Here is a 22,801-nt window from a genome sequence, read left to right as displayed (position 1 = left end):
GCAAGGGCAACACAGTAAAGTGTGAGAAGAGAGCCCCTTCTTAGCTGAGATGACTCTCCGTAAGGTACATTAAAGGAACAGGGGAGTCAGGAGAAAGTCAAAGTCACAATCTCCAGCGTCTTTCTTGGGTCCAATCGGAGTCAATCCATCCCATGCTCAGTAACCGGCATAACTGCAATTGCCAGCTGCCAGACTCTTGGTTGCATCGGGGGCATCCTTCGTGGTCCAGAATACAATAGGTATAGAGAGCTTTAAAATAAAAATACTTTAAAATTGGTTTGCCCAAAATGAGCCAAGCTTTCATGTGGCTTTTGCCTCGTGCCTGAGCACAAAGCTATTAACCAAGAATAAATGAGAGTGTTAACCTTTAATGTAAAACAGAAGAAAGCCGTACTCATTTAATGGCTGAATTGCACAATAAAAAACTGGTGACGCAGAGTTATCATAATTTATTTGCACTTAATAGAATGTTAAATTGCTAAATGCTTAACCGTTACTTATAATGTGCACGCTTTTTTTACATTTAGATTTTGTGAACTGAGTGATATATAAGTATTTTAATAATCATAGTTCGGATATGTGCATCTCAAAATTGACGAGTCGACATGAGCCTAAGCACGCAACTGTCTTTCTGAGTAGGTCTTCCAAAATGACCACTCAGGTATTCCCAGCAGATCTTCCCTCTCCAACTGGTGGAGAAGTGTGGCTCACTGGTTAGAGCAGGCAGACCCTGAAGCAGAGGTCAGACCCGGGACCAGGGTTCAATTCCCGACGCGGCAGGGTCTTGAGCTCAAATGACCACGGACTCGATAATTCTCGCTTCGGTGCCTGACCTAATCATGGGTTCACACTCTGCAACTCTGGGCATTAAGCTTGCTTAATCTCCACAACGGCCCCCCGCGGCGGGATGCCTGGCTTTCACCTTGGGGATGCCCTGTAGGGGCTATCTCACAGGGAAAAGCCAGGACGGGTTCCCAAGGCAAGCGCGGAGATACCCCTTCGGGGGTCGATTCGGGCGCTATATAAGAAACATAATAATAATAATAATAACTCCATATTGAAAATGTTACATTTCTGCTTGCTGTGCCTAACTCTCTTATTTCAGGCACAGGCGCTTTCCCATTTAATGTATTGATTTTGTGAGCTTAATGTGTGCAGGCCATGTTTGTAGCAAATAATTGGCAGGATTATGATTTTCAGCACCTGCACAGAATGTGAAGCAGAGAAGGTGAATACTGCTCTGCGAGATATTGCGAAGGCTGCGATGATGGAATAATCTGGCATTGTAATATCCGTGAGGAGGCCGCCAGTGGAGGTTTCTCAAGTGTTGGGTGAGGCGAGTCCTTTTGGGCAGGTTGAGGATCAGTCTGGCCACTGAGTTCTGTATTGCCTGGAGCCTTCTCACGAGTTCAGTGGTGGTCCCTGCATTCAGTGCGTTGCCGAAGTCTAGCCAGCTAGTGATCAAGGCTTAAATGACTGTTTTTCTCATGCTGATGGGGAGCCATTTGAAGACTCTTTGGAGCAAGCAGAAGAAGGAGACTAAGTTTATCTGTCATTTAATGGTTGAGTTTGCTGTACAGGATGATACAGAGGTTGCGGAAGTGATCTTTTGGTGTGGGAGTGGGTTCGAGTTTGGCAGGACACGAGTTGTCGTTCCAGAGGGAACTTCGGTCTGGTTAGTACTGAGCTTCAGACAGTTGCCCTTCATGCAGTCTGTGACATTCTTCGTGCAGTTGTGGAAGTTGGTCTTAGTAGTGGTGGAGTCTGCTGATAGTGAGAGGATGAGCTCGGTATCGTTGACTGAGGATATGTTGAGATTATGGGTTCTGATTATGTCGGCTAGAGGCATGATGTAGGTGTTGAAGCAGGTGGGGCTGAGGGAAAAACCTTGAGGGACAATGCAGATCGTGGACGTGGGCTCCAAGGTGAAGAGAGTTAGGCATATTCTCTGCGTTCGTCCCATAAGGAATGATGCAATATACTTGAGTACTTCTCCCTTGATCCCAATCTGGTGCAGTGTCGTGATGAGTGTGTGGTGGGATATGGTGTAAAACGCTGCGGAGTGGTCGAGGAGGATCAGGACCATAGATTCTCCCCTGTCGAGTAGGGCGAGGATGTCGCCCATGGCGGCAATCAGCTTTTCAATGCAGGTTTAAAAATTCTCCATTTTAATAAATACTTCTCAATGAAGAGACACAATCTACTAAGATGAAACACGTCTTCATGTTTCGGTGCTTTGGTTGGCGCAGAAACCTGATTGAGAGGCGTTTAGCAGCTTGTTTCCCTCCAGGTGTTCGGTGAGCTGCTGGTTGATGGCCTTCTCCAGGACTTTGTCAGGCAAAGGGAGCAGCGAGATGGGGTGGTAGGTCCGGAGTTTGCGAGGGTCGGCAGAGAGTTTCTTGAGTGCGGGACCTTGAGTGTGCGGGGAAATCACCAGAAACATGGAAGAATGGTGGGCACCAAATTACATTTCAGCAGTTCTTTCCCTTAATGGTAGCTTTTCTAGTGGTAGTTACTACCAGAATAGGAGAGTGATTTTTTTATATTGCTAACGAGGCGGTGGTGGTCACCGTGAACGGGCAGTCTGCGAGAGATGCTAGAGTGTTAAAGCTGTTGAGGGTGTTTGTGCTTAGGTGCTTGACACACAGTGTGACTTTTCTGGAGGGTCGCATCCCTGAAATCGACAATGACATTGCAAATGTTTATGTCATTTGCAGTGGAGGAGATTCCATGGGCTCACATAGGAGGCAGACAGGGAGAAAAGCTATGGGAAGCAAGAGGTGCAGGTCGCTGAATTTGATTGAAGGGTCATTGGTACCATGTACCTGTAGTGCTAACCGACAACTGTGATTGGAATTCAGCCGATCGGTAGCACACAGGAGAGACGGTGGCTGTAAAGGGATGGTGGAGAGTCAAAGAAGATAACTTTATTATCGAGATGATTGATAAAGGGCTATCACCCGAGTCCATAGCAGGAAAATGATCTGGAGTGGCCATTTACAGGATGATGTTTTGGAGCTATGAGCCTTCAGCAGGTGAGTTGGGAAAAGGGATATTGGAGGGGTGGCCTAGGCAGAGAGGGGTTGGGCAGAGATTGTGCAGGCCGATCACAGTGGGGTTGTTGAAAAACATTGCACCTTTGCTGGGTATGGTATGTAACAATGAGGAAGAGGCAATGTTGTTTTCTAGTGCAATGTGTTGGCTGTTTTTGGGGCTTTTTGCATTTTGTGGATATTGGGGCATGGAGCAAATGGAACGCTTTGGGTGGAATGTGTCTCTGAAGTACTCATGAGGAAGAGTAAAATGGATCATAAGTGACTGGGAAGGGAAGGAATATCCATATCCAGTCACCAATGCCTGTCCAGACAGGCTTGGAGGCATTGAAACAGAGACCTGGAACTGGGAATTACATCTTTTGGTATCAGGATGGGTCAAAGTTGAAAAGCAGACAAGTGTTGAAGGTCTTGAGGAAAGCGTTACGCAATTTGGAATTTCTGTAATGTGAATTTGGAGCCCATTCCTGCAGAATGGGTTGCAACAGAAGAAGATGCATGGGGTGTGGGGTTCGTAGGATTCAGGTAATTGGGGGTTGGAGATCAGAATACTTTATAAAAATATGATCGCCCTGAGTGGGTGTTGCTTTGACACATTCTGTTTGACCATGTAAAAGTAAAAGGCTTAGGTCTACTAAAGGAGATAAGAAAGGATCTTAAGGAAATTTTAATGGGCTGGTACTGATATAATGTGGGTTGAATTGATGCCTCAAAGGGAGTGTTGCGAGGCACACACAGAGTGCGATTGATGAAGCATGCCGGAAGATTAAGAGAGAGTTGCAGCATTTCTGCAGGGAGGAGCGTGTAATGAGGATTGTGCATGAGGATATAAAATGCCAGCTCAAGCAATTCTTAGAGATGATGGGGTACATCCGTCAGAAGTGTCGATTGACATCTATTAGCTTCAGGTTTGGTTAAGCTGCAGTACAGGCGGATCAGCTCGAGAGCGGGGAGTTCAGTGAGGTTACAGTTGTTTTTAGGTATATATGTGTAACAGAGCAGGAGCCGGTACACCTTCAGGGGATCTGGAGCGAAAATGGGACTGGTGGCTAGCTACCCCCCTCTCACCTGCTTATGTCCCTTCTCACCAGGAGTCCCCTCCTTACTACAGGGATGAATGGTGCGAACAAGAAAACAAGCCCCTTTGTTCCAGCGGCACTATAAACAAAGACGGCTCCTTTAATGATGGGTTTGAGCATGACGAGACTCGTCCCAATAACGTCACCACGCTGCTGGCAACAAATGCGGGCGGAATCAGGAAGTCAGCGGACGGCGTTTCCCCGGAGGACGAGAGCAGTGCTAGAGAGCAGAGAAGAGGAGAGGAGCGAAGCTTAACAAACGAGACAGAAGAAGATCCCCCGTGGTGGTACCAGCAAGCCAGGAGGCCAACGTCACCACGAGGTGCCCCACCACGCTCCCGCGGGAGGAGCATGGCTTCAACAGGTACGGGGCAGAGTGGCGGGTTAGGTGGGGCGATACAGCCTGCCTGCTACCGAACACCAGTGTAAATAAGTGTAAAACTCTGTGTACAGTCTGCCAAAGAACCCGTCCCTTTCATGAGCACTCTGAGCACTTCCTGAGTTTGTAAATAGCACTCTACCACTGGGTTTCCTTCACCCCCCCGGCCCTTGTACTTCAAGCTCCCGGTCACCCCTCTAATACCCCTACTTGTCTCTCTTTCTCTCCTGGTTGCCGGACGGAGTGGAGAACCTGCTGACCACCCGTGCTTCCCAGGAACGAGCCATTTGCCACCCGTGGTGTCTATCCCGGTAACAAGACGGACCCCGCAGCCTTCGCCACAGAGAGACTGACAAGCCAGAAACGGAAGTCCTATATAAAAATAAAGCCTTCTTTGAGATCCCTACTTAAGGCCTCTGACTCCCTTCCAAGAGAGACCACTGCTAAGGGACTCATGTCTGAGTATACCCTGCCACACCTATAGTGGCCAAAAACGATTCAGAAAAGGGGGTGGTGATGAACTGGGATGGTGCAGTGAGCTAAAAAACGGTGTTGGATCTAGCCCTGATCTTTTGACTGGGTGAGAGTATTCTGCTTAATTCAGAAACTCTGTCCATCACCACCCCTTGTTGTTAAATATTTTGTCCACCCTAAGCGTGGAAGGGTATACTCAGATGTGAGTCCCTTGCTCATTGCACCATCAGGATTCAAGCAAGCCGGGCCGACGACGGCTGAAATGCCAGAAACCGGTCCCCGGAAGCTTGATTCCTTCCCAGTGTAAGAATTGGCTTGGTAGTTTGGTTTGCCCTGTTCCCATCATGCACTGGGACAGGAACAGACTAATTTGCATATAGCCAGGTTCTGAACTGGGATGGTGCAGTGAGCTAAAAAACGGTGTTGGATCTAGCCCTGATCTTTTGACTGGGTGAGAGTATTCTGCTTAATTCAGAAACTCTGTCCATCACCACCCCTTGTTGTTAAATATTTTGTCCACCCTAAGCGTGGAAGGGTATACTCAGATGTGAGTCCCTTGCTCATTGCACCATCAGGATTCAAGCAAGCCAGGCCAACGACGGCTGAAATGCCAAAAACCGGTCCCCGGATAGCTTGTTTCCTTCCCAGTGTAAGAATTGGCTTGGTAGTTTGGTTTGCCCTGTTCCCATCATGCACTGGGACAGGAACAGACTAATTTGCATATAGCCAGGTTCTGAACTGGGATGGTGCAGTGAGCTAAAAAACGGTGTTGGATCTAGCCCTGATCTTTTGACTGGGTGAGAGTATTCTGCTTAATTCAGAAACTCTGTCCATCACCACCCCTTGTTGTTAAATATTTTGTCCGCCCTAAGCGTGGAAGGGTATACTCAGATGTGAGTCCCTTGGTCATTGCACCATCAGGATTCAAGCAAGCCGGGCCGACGACGGCTGAAATGCCAGAAACCGGTCCCCGGAAGCTTGTTTCCTTCCCAGTGTAAGAATTGGCTTGGTAGTTTGGTTTGCCCTGTTCCCATCATGCACTGGGACAGGAACAGACTAATTTGCATATAGCCAGGTTCTGAACTGGGATGGTGCAGTGAGCTAAAAAACGGTGTTGGATCTAGCCCTGATCTTTTGACTGGGTGAGAGTATTCTGCTTAATTCAGAAACTCTGTCCATCACCACCCCTTGTTGTTAAATAAAATGTTAAAACAAGCAGATTAAAAAAAATCACAATTAAAATAGTTAAAGATAATACATTTAAAGCTTAATAAGAATAATGTAATTATTAACAATGTCAGGCTTCGCTGATTGCAAGAGTCCCGAGGCCGTTCCTGATTCTAAGAGTGTGATTGATAAAAGCAATAACTGTGTGGCATATGGGATCGGACGACAAACACTGGGCAGCTCAAGGCTCTGACAAGCTCTAGTTAAAGGAATGTAAACGAAGTCGTAAATATTCTCTGTTCTGGGTTCTGAAAAAAAGACTACCGAGAAACATGAAATGAATTGTGGATTGTGTACTAACATTAACACAACAGCAAGGAAGGAGAAACGAAAAACAGCTATCTTGAAGGGTATAAACGGCCAGGAAATGGACAGAGCACAGCCTGAAACATGTAAGGTAAATTCTGTGTTCATGAGAGGGTATCAAGACAAAGTAAGGTTCAACCCAGGCTGATGCTAAGATAGCCCTATGATAGCAGACAGTGCCCATAATTTGGCCTTTTGTCTGACTTATCAAATTATCCTACGACTGAAATAGGGAGCGAATTTAGCATGCCCAGGGATCATACTGGGGGAATGCAACAGGTGTAGAACTCCAGTTCTGCAAAGGTTTTCCTGACATAAGACAAGCAGGAAATGTTGCTACTGTTATCCGATTTAATACAATCAGCTAATATACTGAGTGAGAATTTTGTTTGGAACAGCCAGCAATCTTGCAAGAAATTTGTTCCCAGCTACTTGCAGATGGTCACACCTAGCATAGCCCCAGACCCCTGCCCCGTAGAGGACTACTGAAATGCATTTTGCTTTGTAAAGGGAAAACAGACCCTTCACTGGGTTCTGCTTCAATTTCCTGGAGAAACCAAAAATAGCCTCAGAGACACAGTCCATTTTGTTCGCCTCTGTTCGACAGGTTTTGCCCCGTTAAAATTAACATCCAGTAAAATACCTAAGTAGTTAAAGTTGGACACCTTTGTGATGACACCATCAATGCCAAATCTGCGAGTATGCATGTTTCTAGGGTCGAATGACATATGGTAGAGCCTGAACTTGAGCCTCATGAGTATGAACATGAATGAGGATACGAAGATATTGGGGGATAGTCCGGCATACACTGCACACTATCACAACTCTGCAGATCCCGGAGGGAGCACTGCCTTGCCTGATAGGGCATAGGAAAAGGACCAAGACCCATAAAGCGCAGCTGAAATTCTTAGACTTAGCACTCTTACTAGCAACCAGAGTCATAACTATGAGGTGGAAATCAGCCAGACCCCCGAGTGTAGAGGTATGGCGGTCTGATTTGCTAAAATGGGGTAGGGCAGAAGGTATGGTCCTGCGTAGAGAGGAGGAGAGAGGGCTCCGGAAGCATCCGATTGCACAGGACTGGGAGCGCATGCTGGTAGAGATAGAGGAAGAAGATCTAGAGACCTCACAAGAGATTGTCCCATGACCAGCAATACAAGATAGGACGAGAGAGGAAAACAAAGTGGGGATATAACCGCCCGAAGCACAGGTTAGACAGCCACTCAAAAATGCAATACTAGACAGAATATGGTTGTCAGGCCAAGGTTTACAGTGCCTCACTGATGGAGAAGCTAGGAGGGTGGGAGGGGGTTGGGTGGGAGGGAGTTTGTTAAGAGGCGACACTATCATAAATTGCAATGTAATTCTTGTTATAATAACTCTGAGATAGACTGAATTGATATATAAGGAGGGAAAGTTACATGTATATTAGCCGGAAGTTAAAGGGAGAAAATGTGAAAAGACTGCTGAACGATGATATGATTAACTGTAAAATGTAATAACTGATACAGTCACGAATAAAGAGTAAAAAAAAATGTTTTTAATGAGTATGAACATGAAGCTACGCTCAGTCTCCGCCCATCTTTTCAATTGACTCCCGTTACCATCCTCTCTAAATGGTTGCTTCTAATTCGTTAATAGGCTTCTTAGTCTCTCCTAAGTAACGCCTTGTCTGCATTTGTAACCTCCCTTGAGGACTGGAATATTTACATGTGTTGTTATACGGTCTGTTTTATCTACAGTCTGTGGGTGCTTTTTTCTTTATTGACTTTAATCTAGCTGCTTTTGCAGGCATGACACCCTGTTTTCATGACAGCGCAGCGCCCGATCATGGGTGCTGCACTTTATCTTTCAAAAAGGCTCCCTGCACAATGCAGCACTTCTGCACGCACTATGCTGCTTATCAAATGCTTTTAATTTTTCAAAGCACCCCATAAAGCGCTTTTACTTTAGTGGCAGCCGCACCTTCCGTTACACGAGCTGCATTTTAAAGAAAGGGCGTTGCCAACATTAAAGTGAAAGCGCCCATACCGCGCTTTCACTTAAATCACAGCCACGCACCTTTCTTTTGACGCGAGTTGTCTAAAGAAAGGGCTGTGGCTGGCGTTAAAGTGAAAGCGTGGCATGGGGCGCTTTTACAAACAAGTATTTGGAATGCAATAGGTCTTGCATATGTGAGAGTTTAAGCTACTGGATTGTAAATGACAATGCCTTTTGTTTAGGTTTTAAAAACCAAAAGATAGATAAAAAGGCATTGTCATTTACAATGCCATTATCTCAAGTCGCTTAAATGCAAGACCTATTAGATTGCAAATGCTTGTTTATAGTTGACCCTTAGTTTTAGTTCTAGCAGGAAGTCATTAAAATTATCTAGCAAGTGTTGAAGAAGCCCATTGGCTGCAAGGAAAGAGGTTTGGCTGCACCCCTACCTGTCACCCTTAGCCACCTTAAAAGCAGTAGTGCATTCACCTGCGCTTCTGTAACATACCTGGGCGGTGGTATCCCAATACACACTCAATCAAAACAAGGGGCTCAATTTGAACCTCCCTCCTTCATAGAGGAAATGTATTGTATTGTATTGTAATTGCATTTTTATAGTGCTTACTACCCCATACGAGGCGTCAAAGCACTTTTTCACAAACACTCTGTAATTCCTCTTCCTTACTTCTGGCATGTGGGTGTCACAACAAAACAGATTGGAAATACAGAAAGGGAGATAGTGGCAACAGTAGAGGTGGAAGAAACACTGACAGCTCAAGACAGAAGCCTGGCTCAGCTCAGCTCAAGGTTCCCTGGGAATCTCTAGTCTGAGCTGAGCTTTCAAAGGAGGCAATGTGGTCTATTGGCTACAGTTGCTCACCATGAAACATGGGGAATCTGGTTCAGATTCCAGGCTTGGCGCATCATCCTGGGAATAATAGTAAATCTCCCTGAGCTCCAAAAAATGTGTAACATAGTCTGTGTCACTTGTCTAGCCCTCTTATGTCATTGGGCAAGAATAACACTATGTAAATCTGCCAAAAACAAAATGGGGATTTTGCCTATCACACCTCTAATATCCTCCAGGGATTACGGGCAAAGCATTAACATCTGATGTCAGAGAGAGAGATACCCATTTAGTGGCTGAATTTCAGAGTGCAAGACTAGAAAATCTAGGCTCCGTCCAAACTTCCAAGATTGCCCAAATTGTGCGATCCAAGCCAAGAACTGTATTTCACGAAGCCTCGGTTTTTTTCATTACCACAATGAGCTCACCATCAAATGTGTGAGTTCAGGTTGTGCACGGTACAAAACCCTAGTGTTTAATAGCCTATAATGTTGCTCCATTTAGAAAAAGAATTTAAGTCACGTATAGGATATATATGACAACTGACTTGCCTCTTAATTCACTAATACATGGTCGACAGTGCAGGCATGTTTCTCAAGGCAGGCTTAAAAACTCTCTTTTAATAAATACTTCTCAATGAAGAGATATAATCTGATATACTAAAATGAAGCACGTCTGCGTGTTAATGAAATAATTGTTTTGGACTTTTGAAGACACCTGATCATGTAAGAACATGATGTTTATTGCACGATTTACATTCTAAATATTTTGAAGGGTCAGCTCGCGAACGGACTTTTAGAGCCCGATTCAACCCTTGGTTCGACTGTCCCTGTTTATTTGTTGGCTGGACCAGCTCTAGGAAACAGAGGGAAAAAGAGACTATATATGGTATTGATGGAGCGCAAATGTTAAATGAGGTTTACCTCTATGCATTCTCCCTTTCAAAAGAGATTACGATATTTTTAATGCAAATATGTGAACTGGTTTAGCTGAAAAACGTGAGATTTCATACTACATCGTGAAAGCATGGAGAGGCGTTTGAAACATGAAAATGTTAAAATGCAAGCAAAGAGAGAAAAGAAATAATAATATTTACTCATGCATGAAAAACACGTGTTTTTATGAAACAAACCTTAGTTAACAGAGTTTTGGCGACGATAACTTAAAATATGTATCAAAATGAAATAATGTCTGCATAATAAAGTTTCTGAAATTATTAACCTGGTTAATTCAGTAATAATCGATAGTATGAAAAACTGCAGATTTCTCTAACACTATGTGATAAAACGTGTATTTCGGAGTGACACGTTAATATTTATTTTGAAAAATGATGAACATGCAAAAGATGTTATAAATATTTTTTTAGAAGTGCCTAATATTGACAAGTAACTGCTTAAGAAAAATAGTGACCGAATTAATCAATGGAAGTCTAAATACAAAGTCAAAATACAAATATGAAATGTGTGATTTATTATAATCTTAACATGTTAATGATTCAGCGAAATTTCATGTAGGCCTCAGATGCTTTTTCTTTCTTGCTCAAAAGGCAGAATCAAGCTGAAGTAGTCACTTAGACGCTGTGAGACATTTTCGTGACGTTTCTTTTCCGTACCTGACAACAGTAGGTTTACTTTTGATTTAGCAACATGCTTGACAGAAATGTATCAATATGATTGCAAACCCAGAGATAGCGTCTAGGAACGGACCACACTGAGTATAGGGAAGTTTCTTACTTCCGTGGAAAGGATGAAACTGTAATACAATTTTGATTTTAATGAATTTGCAAAAGGATTACTTAATGCTTCTGGATTTCTTAGTGAGGTATTGATCACACCAGGAGTAGCCAATGGAAACCGTATGGGCTGATTGAAAGGATACTTTGTGGGTGTAAACCGTGAACTTTTGGAAGTATAATTGCCCCTTGGAGGAGTCAGGGTGGTGGTCATTTTCCCATTTCCCTGCCTCGCATGCTGTCAGACTGAATTTTAATTTTCCCACAGTTCCAAAACTTTTGAACTGAACTTTCCTGACTGTCCTGAACCCACTCTTTGCCAGCTGGAATAGTTGAGCAGGAAATAACTTTTCAGCTGAAGGGTTAACTGACTCATTCTGTGGCATGCTGTGCTACAGTTCTGATTTAGTCAGATCCTTATCGAAGACGGATTATATTTCAACCATATTTGGTTTATATGAAATGACAACTGAATCTCGAATTTCTATTGTTTCTCTCTCTAGGTAACCAGCAAATGTTCATTATTGAATCTGTTTTGTAATATGTGGTTATTTGCACTAATTATCTAATATTAAATCCGAAATGAAATGTGATTTCATGTTCTATTCGATTCAAAATGAGGCTTTACATAAATGTTTTCGATGAGTAATTTTTCTCGTATGTGTGTCATTTGTTTGGGTCATAACTTTCTTGTCTCAAGATAGAAGGTTTTAATGTCACTGAAAAGTGATGAAATAGACATGTATTTGGCATTTCTTTATTCCAGGTCCTAGTAAGGAAATTGCCTCAAGTTCTCTAAATATCCAAGTCACTGTCAGCTCAACAAAAAGATCCATTGGAGGACCAAGGTTTGAGGATTAGGATGGTGAAGGAATTGTAAGTGTTTTTGAGCCTAGTTAGTGAATATAAGTGCCTTTGGAGTAATGAAAATTGGTAAGTCTTCTGCTGCATCAGTATACACAAAGAATAAATAGTGACAATTAAGTGAAGAAAATTACAAGTGAGTGTAGAGGGAAGAAAGGAGAGAATGTGTTAATTAGTGTGGAGTGCAGAGTACAGGATAAAAGAAGAGAGCTCAGAAAGTAGAATAGCCAAAAGTCGATAACTGAAAATGAGAAATTATTGTTGGAATTGTTATTTGATACTTCAACACCGCACAAGTAGTAAAGACAGTGAAGGACACAACAAAGCAAACATGTGGAGATGAAACTTGGGGGAAAATAAATGAAACATGAAAGTCAAACAAGAAAGCAGGAAGGGGAAATATCAAACAACTGAACAAAACCAAAAACGAATGTGCAGGTAACAGAACAAACATTGGCAAAAACAATAGGCCAGTTTACATTTGAAGTCCTTTTCAAGAAGCTGCTGCAACCAAAAAAGAAAATAATTGTTTTCTGTGCACATTGAATCTAGGAAAATGTATGTAGTCCCTCATGCATTGGGCGGGTGAGGCCCAGAGGCTCGAGCCAGATGTATAGCTCTGGCTTAGCCCGAGGTCTGCTATGGTTGTCCAACCTCAAATGAGCGGAGCTTGCACGTCTGTCTGCCTCCTGCCCTTGCTTTTACTTCATTCTCCACACAGAAAGGCACAACAGAGGCAGTGTTTGGCTCCACTATGGTTTTTTCTTCATGTTTGTTTTTCTCTAAAGGGTGTAGACGGTTTAACGGACACTAAGCACTGTAGAGTACAAGAAATTGCTCAGAGAAAGACCATACAAAATAAATTATATTTTTATAAGCTGTTTTTTTTCACGAGCTGTGTTTTTCACCAGCAAGGACGCCCAGGAAGCATGTAAAAAGTTGTATTTTTGGTGAAACTACTTCCCCCAAGGCTTCATTTGTAATTATTTTTAAGTAGTATTAAATGTTACACTGCATATTAGTCAGACCCTCCAGGATTTCGCGGTTTGCAGCAAAATCGGCACTTTTGTAAAAATGCTGCGATTTTTACAAAAGTGCCTGCGAAATCCAGACATCCAGTCCCCCCCTTTCTATTGGTCCAGTGGCTCTCGCCACGGGGCCAATAGAAGGGGGGGTCCTCAGAGCAGGCAGGTGAGGTGGTGTTTATTCACACCCCTCACCTGCCTTGCTGTGCTGTTCTTTTTTACATTCGGAGGCTGAGGAACTCACCTTGCTGCTGTGGAGCATCGTCGGATGGCGGATTGTCGGCGGCCCAGGTAAGCTGCTGCTTACTGCGTTTGGTGCCTGCCGCGTGCCCAGTGTGCGGCGGGCCCTGGGGGCACTATTTTGGGGCCCACTTCGCACGGGGCATGTAGCGGGCCCCGGCTGGCATATTTTTTTTTAAATGTTTGTTGGTGGGCCCGCTGCATGCCCAGTGTGTGGCAGGCCTTGGTGGACATTGCTTTTGGGGCCCGATGCACATGGGGCACACGGCGGGCCCGGGCTGCCATATTTTTAAAAAAATGTGTTTCTTGTTGGGGTCCGCCGCGTGCCCAGTGTGCGGCGGGCCCTGGGGGCATTGCTTTTGGGCCCCGCCGTACACAAGGCACGCGGTGGGCCCCGGCTGCCATTTATTTTTACTAATGTTACTTAGGGGGCCTGTTGCATGGCCAGTGTGCGGCGGGCCATGGGGGGCATTGCTTTTGGGGCGCACCGCACACAGAGCAGGCGGCGTGCCCTGGGGGGCATTGCTTTTGAGGCCCACTGGACACAGGGCACATGGTGGGCCCCCACTGCCATATTTTTTTTTTATGTTTCTTGGTGGGCCCCCCACGTGCCCAGTGTGCGGCAGGCCCTGGGGGAATTGCATTTTGGGCATTTATTCATTAACATGCTATGTCCTATATGTTGCCTTGAAGCCAAAGTGTCTACATTGTAAATAAAATAAATATACATACCTTCATGTTGTTAAATAACTCAAAAAACTAAGATATATGTGCTGTTGTAGGAAAAACGTTCTGAATTGCTTTAAACATTGGATAACTGAATTAAGCCGGTGTGCATCTCACCACCTCTAATGTTTTAGGAAAAACAGAAAAATAAAATTCCGCAAAATTGACGCTACATTTCCATATTTGTGCCGCTAAATTTCCATTTTTGTACTGCTAAATTTGCTAACCCATGCCGCTATATACTGGGCGGTCTAATTAGTGATGTTGGGAAATACCTTCATTAAACATTGGTCATGGTCTGTACCATTGCTGTGTGCTCGGGGGGGGGGTCCAACATCATTTATACACTTAAGTATACCGCTGAGGGGGGTTTTAAACCCCAAGGGAAAGTTAGGAGAGATTGGGTGACCACATTCTGAAAACAAGCCTTGGAATAGCCAATAGGTCTCGTCTTTGGGACCTTAGAAGTGCTTATCCAGAGCTATTGGCTTGTTTTTAAGCTAAGTGACCCAACCGGTGCCTAAGAAGAAAAGAGAACTTTTCATGTACTCAACGATTGGAGATCTTGTAAGTGTGGATTCAAACGATACGAAGACCATAATGTTTTAGTAAAATGTGTCTCAAAATCCAATAAATCCATCCACTGACTTTCAGTTCAAGCCACATTAATTTCCAGGTATGCTGGGGCAGGCACAGAATTCTTCAGGGGCTGAGCAACAACCTACCAGATCGAAAAAATATCAATTTCTTCACCACAAACTGCAAGCTATGGTAATATTCAGTGTTGGTCCCATGTATCCCTCTAAATAAATAATGCAGCACAGGTGGGTTGTGGAAGTAAACGATCCTCACCTCATAAATTGTGACAGCATTTCAAAAAAAATTCTGACCATTTCCAAAAATGCAATGCCACTGGAGCTTGGGTGATATATCTGGCGATATTAGTTTCCCACTCCTGTTAGTATGCATTCACAGTACGCGCAATGGTGGGTGGTATTCGCCAGAATAATTAGCACGTGATTGTTTCCATGCTAGAATCCTTCCACCGTGGGAAGAGGGGTGGGAAAGGGGTTTGGAGGGCTCTCCTGTGGGAAAACAGCAATGCCGAACAGCATCACTGAAAGGGGTTATCCATACTGCAACACAAGCAGGTCTGGACTTTGCCACCCTGGTGTCAATTGTGCTGTAACTTTTAAAGAACCCAGTCGTGTGCAGTGTAAATTACCACAGCAGCTGTCCCTCCCCGGGAAGGCCCAGCTAGCAGACACTGAGGAGAAAGCTGGCACCCATCTGGTACGAAAAGATTTTGGGGTGTTATTTATCGATACTGCCCATAACACTTCACAAACCAGTACAATTCCTCGTTCTGTCCAGACTTACCTGACCTCTGTGAGAGCATTTTTTTAAACTGAAAAAAGAAAGTGTATATTTTAAGGCATAAAAATAACAATGTGAGCGTCTCCACAACATACACTAGAAGGTGGCTTTAGAGATGCCCGCCATTTTTGAAGGTCCAGAGCTGTTCCTTAGGGCCTCATTACCATACATACCTTTGCGAGGCCTAGCCTCTCCCACGTTATTTCCATGTAATGCAATAACATACTTCTGACATGTGACAGCAAAGGTGGCTGTAATCGTGTTTTAAAAAAAATCTAGATCTCGCCTCGCTCTAGCTCCCTCTGCTGATGCCTTCGTCTGACTTGGCCAGTCCCCCAAAACACAGGAAACTGTTTACATGGCAATGTAGCTGCCATTTTGAAAAATATTTCCCTTCCACGCCAGCATGATGTGGCCTTTAAACCTCTCGAAGCTGCTCGTGACCAGTGCAAAGATAGAACCCTATAGTCACGTAAAAGCTAACACTCAGCATAACGCTCTTTCAGGAGGTACTAAAGACCAAAGGTCACCAGCAGTTACGTGAACACTTTGCATTAAGCGTTCACCCACAATAGATCTCGTCTAATAGTGGCATACCGAAATAATAGCAATGAAAAATAGTGCGAAATCGAAAACACTCACGTGAAAACACTACTTTAGCAGAGTTACCAGTTCTGCCACTCAAGCTTTCTTGTCTTGTTTAGCAAGTGGAACGTTTTCCCACCCATTATCAGATACTTTCCATGGAATAGTGAGCTAATTTCAGATCTAATAAAACCCAGTCAAGCAGCAAAAAGGCATGATTTTTTCCCCCCACCGATTTACCTTTCTCTGAATTTCTCGGTAGTGCAGCCTGCTCGCCTCTTCAGCAGTAGCAAAGGCGAGGCAGGCATCTACATTTTTTAAATTAAACTCTCAATTCTGTAGTAATTGGGGAAGCTCGGGTTGAAGTTCTGCTGCAAGATATTAAGGGCGCTGCAGGACTGGAATCAATCCCTCGAACGCCTAGAAGTCTATCAATTATCTTCCGGGCCAGCCACGCTCACGTGCTAGGACTGCCCCGGTGCAGGCGCAAGGGATTGTCTCGAGTGACACATGCCCCCTCTCAGCTGGCACTGCTCTCTGAGCAACTGCATAATAGTGTAAACAACAAGGAACCCCTGTTAAGAAACTGAATTCGTGGTACAGGGAAATAGACAATGTGAGAAAAGTAATTAAATGCAAAAAAGGAAGAAAAAGTATGAAAAGCACACCATCAATTAAAAAACACAAGATTGCATTTATTTTTATATACACATTTTTCTCACATTCTCTGAGCAACTGCGCCATATTCCAGGCGAATGAGGCGATAATACGTTTTTCTGCCAACGCTGTAAAAACACCGGGACCTCCACAGATGTCTGAGAGTGCAGCGTCGACAGGCAAGGAAAACAGTGGCAGGCCATGGAGGGGAGAGATCATTAGCAGCTGAATCCAATATCCTTCACCCACTCAGGTTTTGAGTGTAATTAATAAATGACTGTACAGCCCAAAGGGCGGGGGTCCAGCGCCTGAAGGGGAGGGCGAGACAGGCAGTGGAAGGAAAAGTAGAGAAATATAAACAAGCGCGCGTAGCCACACTAATTGGAAACAGATGGCCCCTGCGCGCCGCTGCTCGCTCCCGCAAGGTGGATGCCGCCACAAGCAAGAGTGTGAGGAAAAGTGCAGACCGATTCCAAAAGGTCATCTCCTAGAGCAGCACATGCGCGCTGGGCTAGGTTCTACCTAACAAAAAGCTGGCCATTCAACAAACACAGAAGTAGGACTAAAAGGGTTACATCACCTGTAGGGCACATAATGACTTAATTGAGGGTACTCGGCAACACAGAACGCACAATAATGATGCAATGCAACACTTAAACTCAATACTTTGTCAACTAAATGGCTTTCTCCAAAGCACTGCTAAACTTATTCTGCACTACAACACATGAAAAACATGCCTCCCTGTGTGCAATTGATACTCTGAAAACTGTACACAAGCTGAATTTAGCCAGGATAGATGCTGAAAAACAGGGATTCTCCCAGGAAGTTCAGGACACCCCTAAGGAGCGAGCACGTGAGAACAACATATATTTCCCTTTTATGTGGTGGAGGTCAGTGGGCAAAATCAAATGAGCAATAAGCATCAGACTTTGACACCCCCCCCTGCTTCAAAATCAATATCAAATGGTTCTTCAGATCATGGAATTTAAAACCTTGCCCACCTTATCACAAACCATGCATTTTTTCAGTTGTAGTCCACATTTTACACTAATGGACCTTCAGACCCTCACCTTGGGGATGTTTATCATGTGAGAATGTTTTGAGTGTATGCATACATGCAATATTTCTTTGTGCGAAGGATTTGTAGGGTAAGAGGTGTATATATATATATATATATATATATATATATATATATATATATATATATATATATATATATATCTCAATGTTCTCTTTCTTAATTTGAGTGCTAATCACTTTTATCGGCTCCCAAATTATTTAGGTACAATATCAAAGTGCATAGGAGAAAAATGATTTGCCTAGGACCACACAATTTGGTCAAGTGGCAAAGACAAAATTTAAATTCAGGTCTCCAGGTCCCGAACCTGTGAAACAAATTACTACATCACAGTCATGGGTGTGCATGCTCATATAGTTTACCCTCAAAAAGGTAACACAGAGGCTTTACTCAGTTGTAGGCAGTAAAGTACATATATGAGTGTGATACACCTGATTCACCAATACAGATCACTGCTCTCTCTTTCGGTATTCACACTATGATTGGTTTTTTTCTGCCTTTTAGAGCCATGCCAGGCGGGAAGAGATGGGTGAAACACATGGACAATGAAGGACCGTCAGGAGGGCTGGGGAAGCACACACACACAATAGAGGGTGTGCGGGAGGGGCTAGGGAAACACGCAGACTACAGAGGGTGTGCGGGAAGGACTAGGGAAACACGCACACTACAGAGGGTGTGCGGGAGGGCCTAGGGAAACACGCAGACTACAGAGGGTCTGCGAGAGGGCTAGGGAAACGCACTACTGAGGGTGTGTGGGAGGGGACAAGGAAACACACAGACTACGGAGGGTGTGAAGGCATAAGAGAAGGAGAAGTCAGAGCTTGTATTCCGCAAAGAGTTTAAAACTCACCTGTTTCCCAAAGAGTAGGGCGGGGCTAGGTTTTAGGGCAGGTGGAAAGTAACAGCAGCAGAGGTGCTCTGGCTTTGCCGTTTGTTTTTTTTTATAGCGCGGGGACACACTAGTACAGTGTAACCAGGCGCTTTATAAATTCAATTATTATTATTATTTAAGAAATATGCAGACTACAGAGGGTAAAGGGAGGAGTTGGGGAATAACTCAAACTACAGGGTGTGTGTGTGTGGGAGGGGTTAGGGAAACACGCGGACAACGGAGAGTGTGAAGGAGGGGATGAAGAAACACGCAGACTACAGAGGGGACTGGGAGGGGCTGGAGTAACACTTGGACTACGGAGGGTGGGTGAGAGGGGTTGGGAAAACACGTAGACTAGAGAGGGGACCGGGAGGAACTGGGGAAACACGTGGACTATGGAGGATGTGCGGGAGGGCCTTGGGAAACACGTAGACCGTTAAGGTCTGGGAAAAACGCAGTTGTGGAGGGTGGGTGGGAGGGTCTTGGGAAAAACGCAGTTGTGGAGGGTGGGTGGGAGGGTCTTGGGAAAAACGCAGACTATGGAGGGTGGATGGGTGGAGATGGTGAAACACGTGGACGATGGCAGGTGGGTTGAAAAAATATGCGGACCAAGGGTCTTGCAAAATGCACAGACTACAGAGCATAGGCAAGGGGCTAGGGAAACACGATGACTACAGAGGGTGTGCAGCTAAAGTGGAAAACAATAGGAAATGGAGCGGGCTGTGTGGAATTATTCCAGGATGATGAGGGGTTAATAAAGGTAAAAGAACAATGGATTTAGTCCTGTGGGTGAATACAATATAAACTATCTAAGGACTTCCTTCTGAACTTAACCTGACCCAGCCAATCCAAGCTGAAATGACAGTCCTCAATTGGAAAACTTCCAATACATTTGACAAAATGCTTGCCAGCATCAGGGCTCAGAAACGAGTTGAGAAGGCACCAGGTACTGGGAAAAAGATAAAAGGCAATAAAACCCTGGTATCAAATTAGATCAAAGTAAGACAACCCTCTAAATAACGCCATATGGTCAGCCTTGAAAAAAGACCCTCTTTCTAGACTTCATAAATATCTCTACACATCGATAAAGCTAACTAATACAACACATGCCTGAATGGTCCTCAAAAACGAAAGGATGAAACCAGGACCATACTTAAACTCTGTACACATAAAGAGAAGGCTCATGGCTATTCGATTTGGCCAGTTACCCTTTTTGGCTGACCAATCATCCTGTAAATATAGTGGCCTCACAACAAGTAGGCTATGTGGATCTGAAAAGGAAAACTTTATACATCTGATCTGTAAATGCTCCACTTTAAAACAAACATGTGTCACGCTAATCAAAAAGGAGTTTTATTGTTGGGGGCATACAAACTTGCAGGTCAGCAATAATACAAAGCCTTGATCTGGAGTACCTTCAAATGAATTGCAAGTTGATGACATTTCTGAAATTGCCATACACCATAAAAGGGAATGATCCTGTTAGCCAAAGACAATCTCCAGTATGACATACCGATTTGAATCTGCACTGATCACTAAGGTAAAACAAGGTCGTTGCTCCAGTACAACATGCTCATTTTAATGCATTGGTCGTTTCAAAGGTAGAACATGGATATTTCTGTCTTTATTGGTCAACACGAACCTCTTATTGTGACAGATCAACTATTGATGTGTAGGGTTGAATAAAGGCATATTGTAGTTATTGATGTATTTTCGCTTGAATTGATTTTACATGGACATTGCTGTATTGGTCAAAATTAAACACTTATTGTAGCCGGTTCACGAAAAGACTGTGCAATATAAATGAAAACGGTTCGGTATGTCAAAAAAAACTTTCGGTATATAATACTGATTTAAACCTGCACTGATCACTTTAAGATAGAACATGGACATTGCTGTATTTATTGGTCAAAACGAACCTTTTATTGTGGCCGATGCATAGGCGAGTATGGTTGCATGACGGCATTATTGCACTTTATTGATTGTATTTGTCCTTGAATTTGCTGCACATGGCTGATTTTATGGACCATCTTGATATCTGAATTGTGGTAGTTATGACCTCATCAATGTATTTATGTAATATAAATTATTTCTAGTTTTATAAGTATTTTCGATACGGTTTTGATAAACCAACACAATCAAGAATGAATTCTGGGTTGAAAAGGCAGATTCTCACCCGCTGACATACCGCAGCATGTAGTAGAAACAAACCAATCACGCAGTCCATGGTGGCCTCGTTCTTTCCAACCTATAAACTGGCAGGTAGCTCAGCATCAGAAACTACCCAAATGACGAAACCAGCAGGAGACCCGGGCTCCGTCCAAACACCAGCTCACACGCAAACTTCGTGCAGTTACCACCCCAATCCATGAACACAACGGTACGCTTACGCAAACCATCCAGGCTCACACCCGACACACGTAAGGTTACAAAAAACATGCTTTTTGGACCTCTTGCACTTTGCATGAATAGATAAACACTCTGTACTACACACTCCTCACGCCTCCTTGTGGCATGCAAATACGTTCTCCTCAAACGGGTAGACTCGCAGCATTGTCTCGTTTCCCAGGACAACGCTTAACTAGCTTCTCCAGTCGAAGTTCTGCTTTGCATTCTGGGGCTTGTAGGCGTGTTAGTCCCATTTTAAAACCAGGACTACAAGTCCCAGTTTAGAAAGAAAACCCAAGAGTAGCTACTCGGGCATGGACGTGGGAAAATTACCAGCTATTTACTTGCACCGTCTTTACATTTCCTTGTCAGGTTCTCCACGCGCACACATGCATTGCTAAGGTATAAAGAAACTGAGCCTCTGTCTTCACCGAGACTAACAGATATGCAAAACTTAGCGAGCACGCCCACCAAACACATTACACCTTCAACCATATGGAACGAATTCCACTCCCACGCAAAACCCGAGATGCATCATTCGCTGCAGCCTGTTTCACCAATGGACACCCGTGTGATTCCGTCTCAAATCAGTAGTAAGACCGGATGGATCCCCTTATCCACAGCCCACCCATGCCTAAGAATCCGCACCGACGGTTCCACCTCTCTTCAGAAGAGATGCTCCCGGTATTAACTCCTCCTCCACACCATCCCGAAAAAAAATGAGGCGGGACAGACAGACTCTGCCCCTCTTTCACAATTCAGAGCAACCCCCTCCCTCCACTTTACAAACATCTGCTGAGCGTCTAACGGGCATGCAAAGTAACACACCCACAGACGCATCTAGAGACAGAGGTGCACACAACAACACAGACACGCCCACTGGATATAAACGGGCATACAAAGTTCCACACATACAAAGGAGACACACGCCAGCATTTGAAGGCGAACAAACCTAGACTCGCATTTCAGTCCTTGTATAAACACATGAACAGTTGACTTATTCTCCCAGACCCCTTCCAAATGGGGGAAACCCCTTCCGGAGAATCCCCACGAGATGGACCCCTACCTCCCCCCAAAAAACCTTGGTTGCTTTATCTCAAGTTTCACAACTACCCTTAAACTGCATCCATACACAGGAAAGCTTTTAATAATTATGCAGCATGTTTTACATGTGGTGGTGTCTGAAATCTCATTCTCACGGTATCGCCTTTAAATGTATCCCGTTTTATTTACAAGATGAAGACAAAGAAAAAACACACCACTGCAGATACGTTCGAGGCAGCGTGTGCCGTGTGCGTTGAATGTACCCTCTCTACCCAACGCATAGTGACATGAGGGTGGGGGTCCTCTTCCCCTGAAAAAAAAACACCTCCCATGAGCTGGAAAGCAGGGCGGTGAACACTTACCTGTCAGGAGCCAGCAAGCGCAGATAAGGCAAAAGCACAGGAGCCAAGGGCCCTCCATAAGAGCCCCCCAGAAACCTCCAGGGTGTCACAGGTCAAGGGTGTCCGGCGCAGGCGGGAGCTGCCTCTTCTCGGGGGCCATCTTGTGTGTGAAGTCCCCCGGAGCAGTCTAGGCTCAGATGGGTGGGGGCCGCCCCACTCGCAGGCCGTACGCGGACCTAGCTGCTGTTGTGGACGAAGCCCCCAGAACGGGTGGCGAGGCTGCTGCAGCAGCAGCAAGGCCTGAGTGATGAAAGGGACCCCAGCGCCCCCTGCTGGCTTCCCAAAGCACTGTTTCTTTTTAGAATCATCTTTGATTGTTTCTTCATTATTCCAAACTTAAAACATCGGCACATTTAAAATCTGCATATTGGAGCGGAAAACTCCCTTTCATGGTAATTTAGGGCATGCACCCCCTGCCTTGAGTGCCCTGAATATAATAATTTCTGGATTTCTGGATCCCTAATGCTG

General features: G+C 44.5%; 1 protein-coding gene across 1 annotated transcript in view; it reads right to left on the bottom strand.

The window, feature by feature from the left end:
• IGDCC4 (immunoglobulin superfamily DCC subclass member 4) overlaps positions 1-22,535 on the bottom strand; it is a 732,192-nt gene extending 709,657 nt beyond the window's left edge. Inside the window, exon 1 of the mRNA XM_086958027.1 lies at positions 22,295-22,535. Within this exon, the coding sequence (XP_086814153.1) occupies positions 22,295-22,352 (58 nt within the window). The 5' untranslated portion in view covers positions 22,353-22,535. The remainder of the gene's footprint in view (positions 1-22,294) is intronic.
• Positions 22,536-22,801: the final 266 nt, after the last annotated feature.

The sequence above is a fragment of the Lissotriton vulgaris genome, chromosome 2_1 (assembly GCF_964263255.1).
Source record: "Lissotriton vulgaris chromosome 2_1, aLisVul1.2, whole genome shotgun sequence".
NCBI classification, from domain to species: Eukaryota; Metazoa; Chordata; class Amphibia; order Caudata; family Salamandridae; genus Lissotriton; species Lissotriton vulgaris.
The sequence above is the reverse complement of the archived record's forward strand: the minus strand, read 5'-3'. Positions and strand labels throughout refer to the sequence as shown.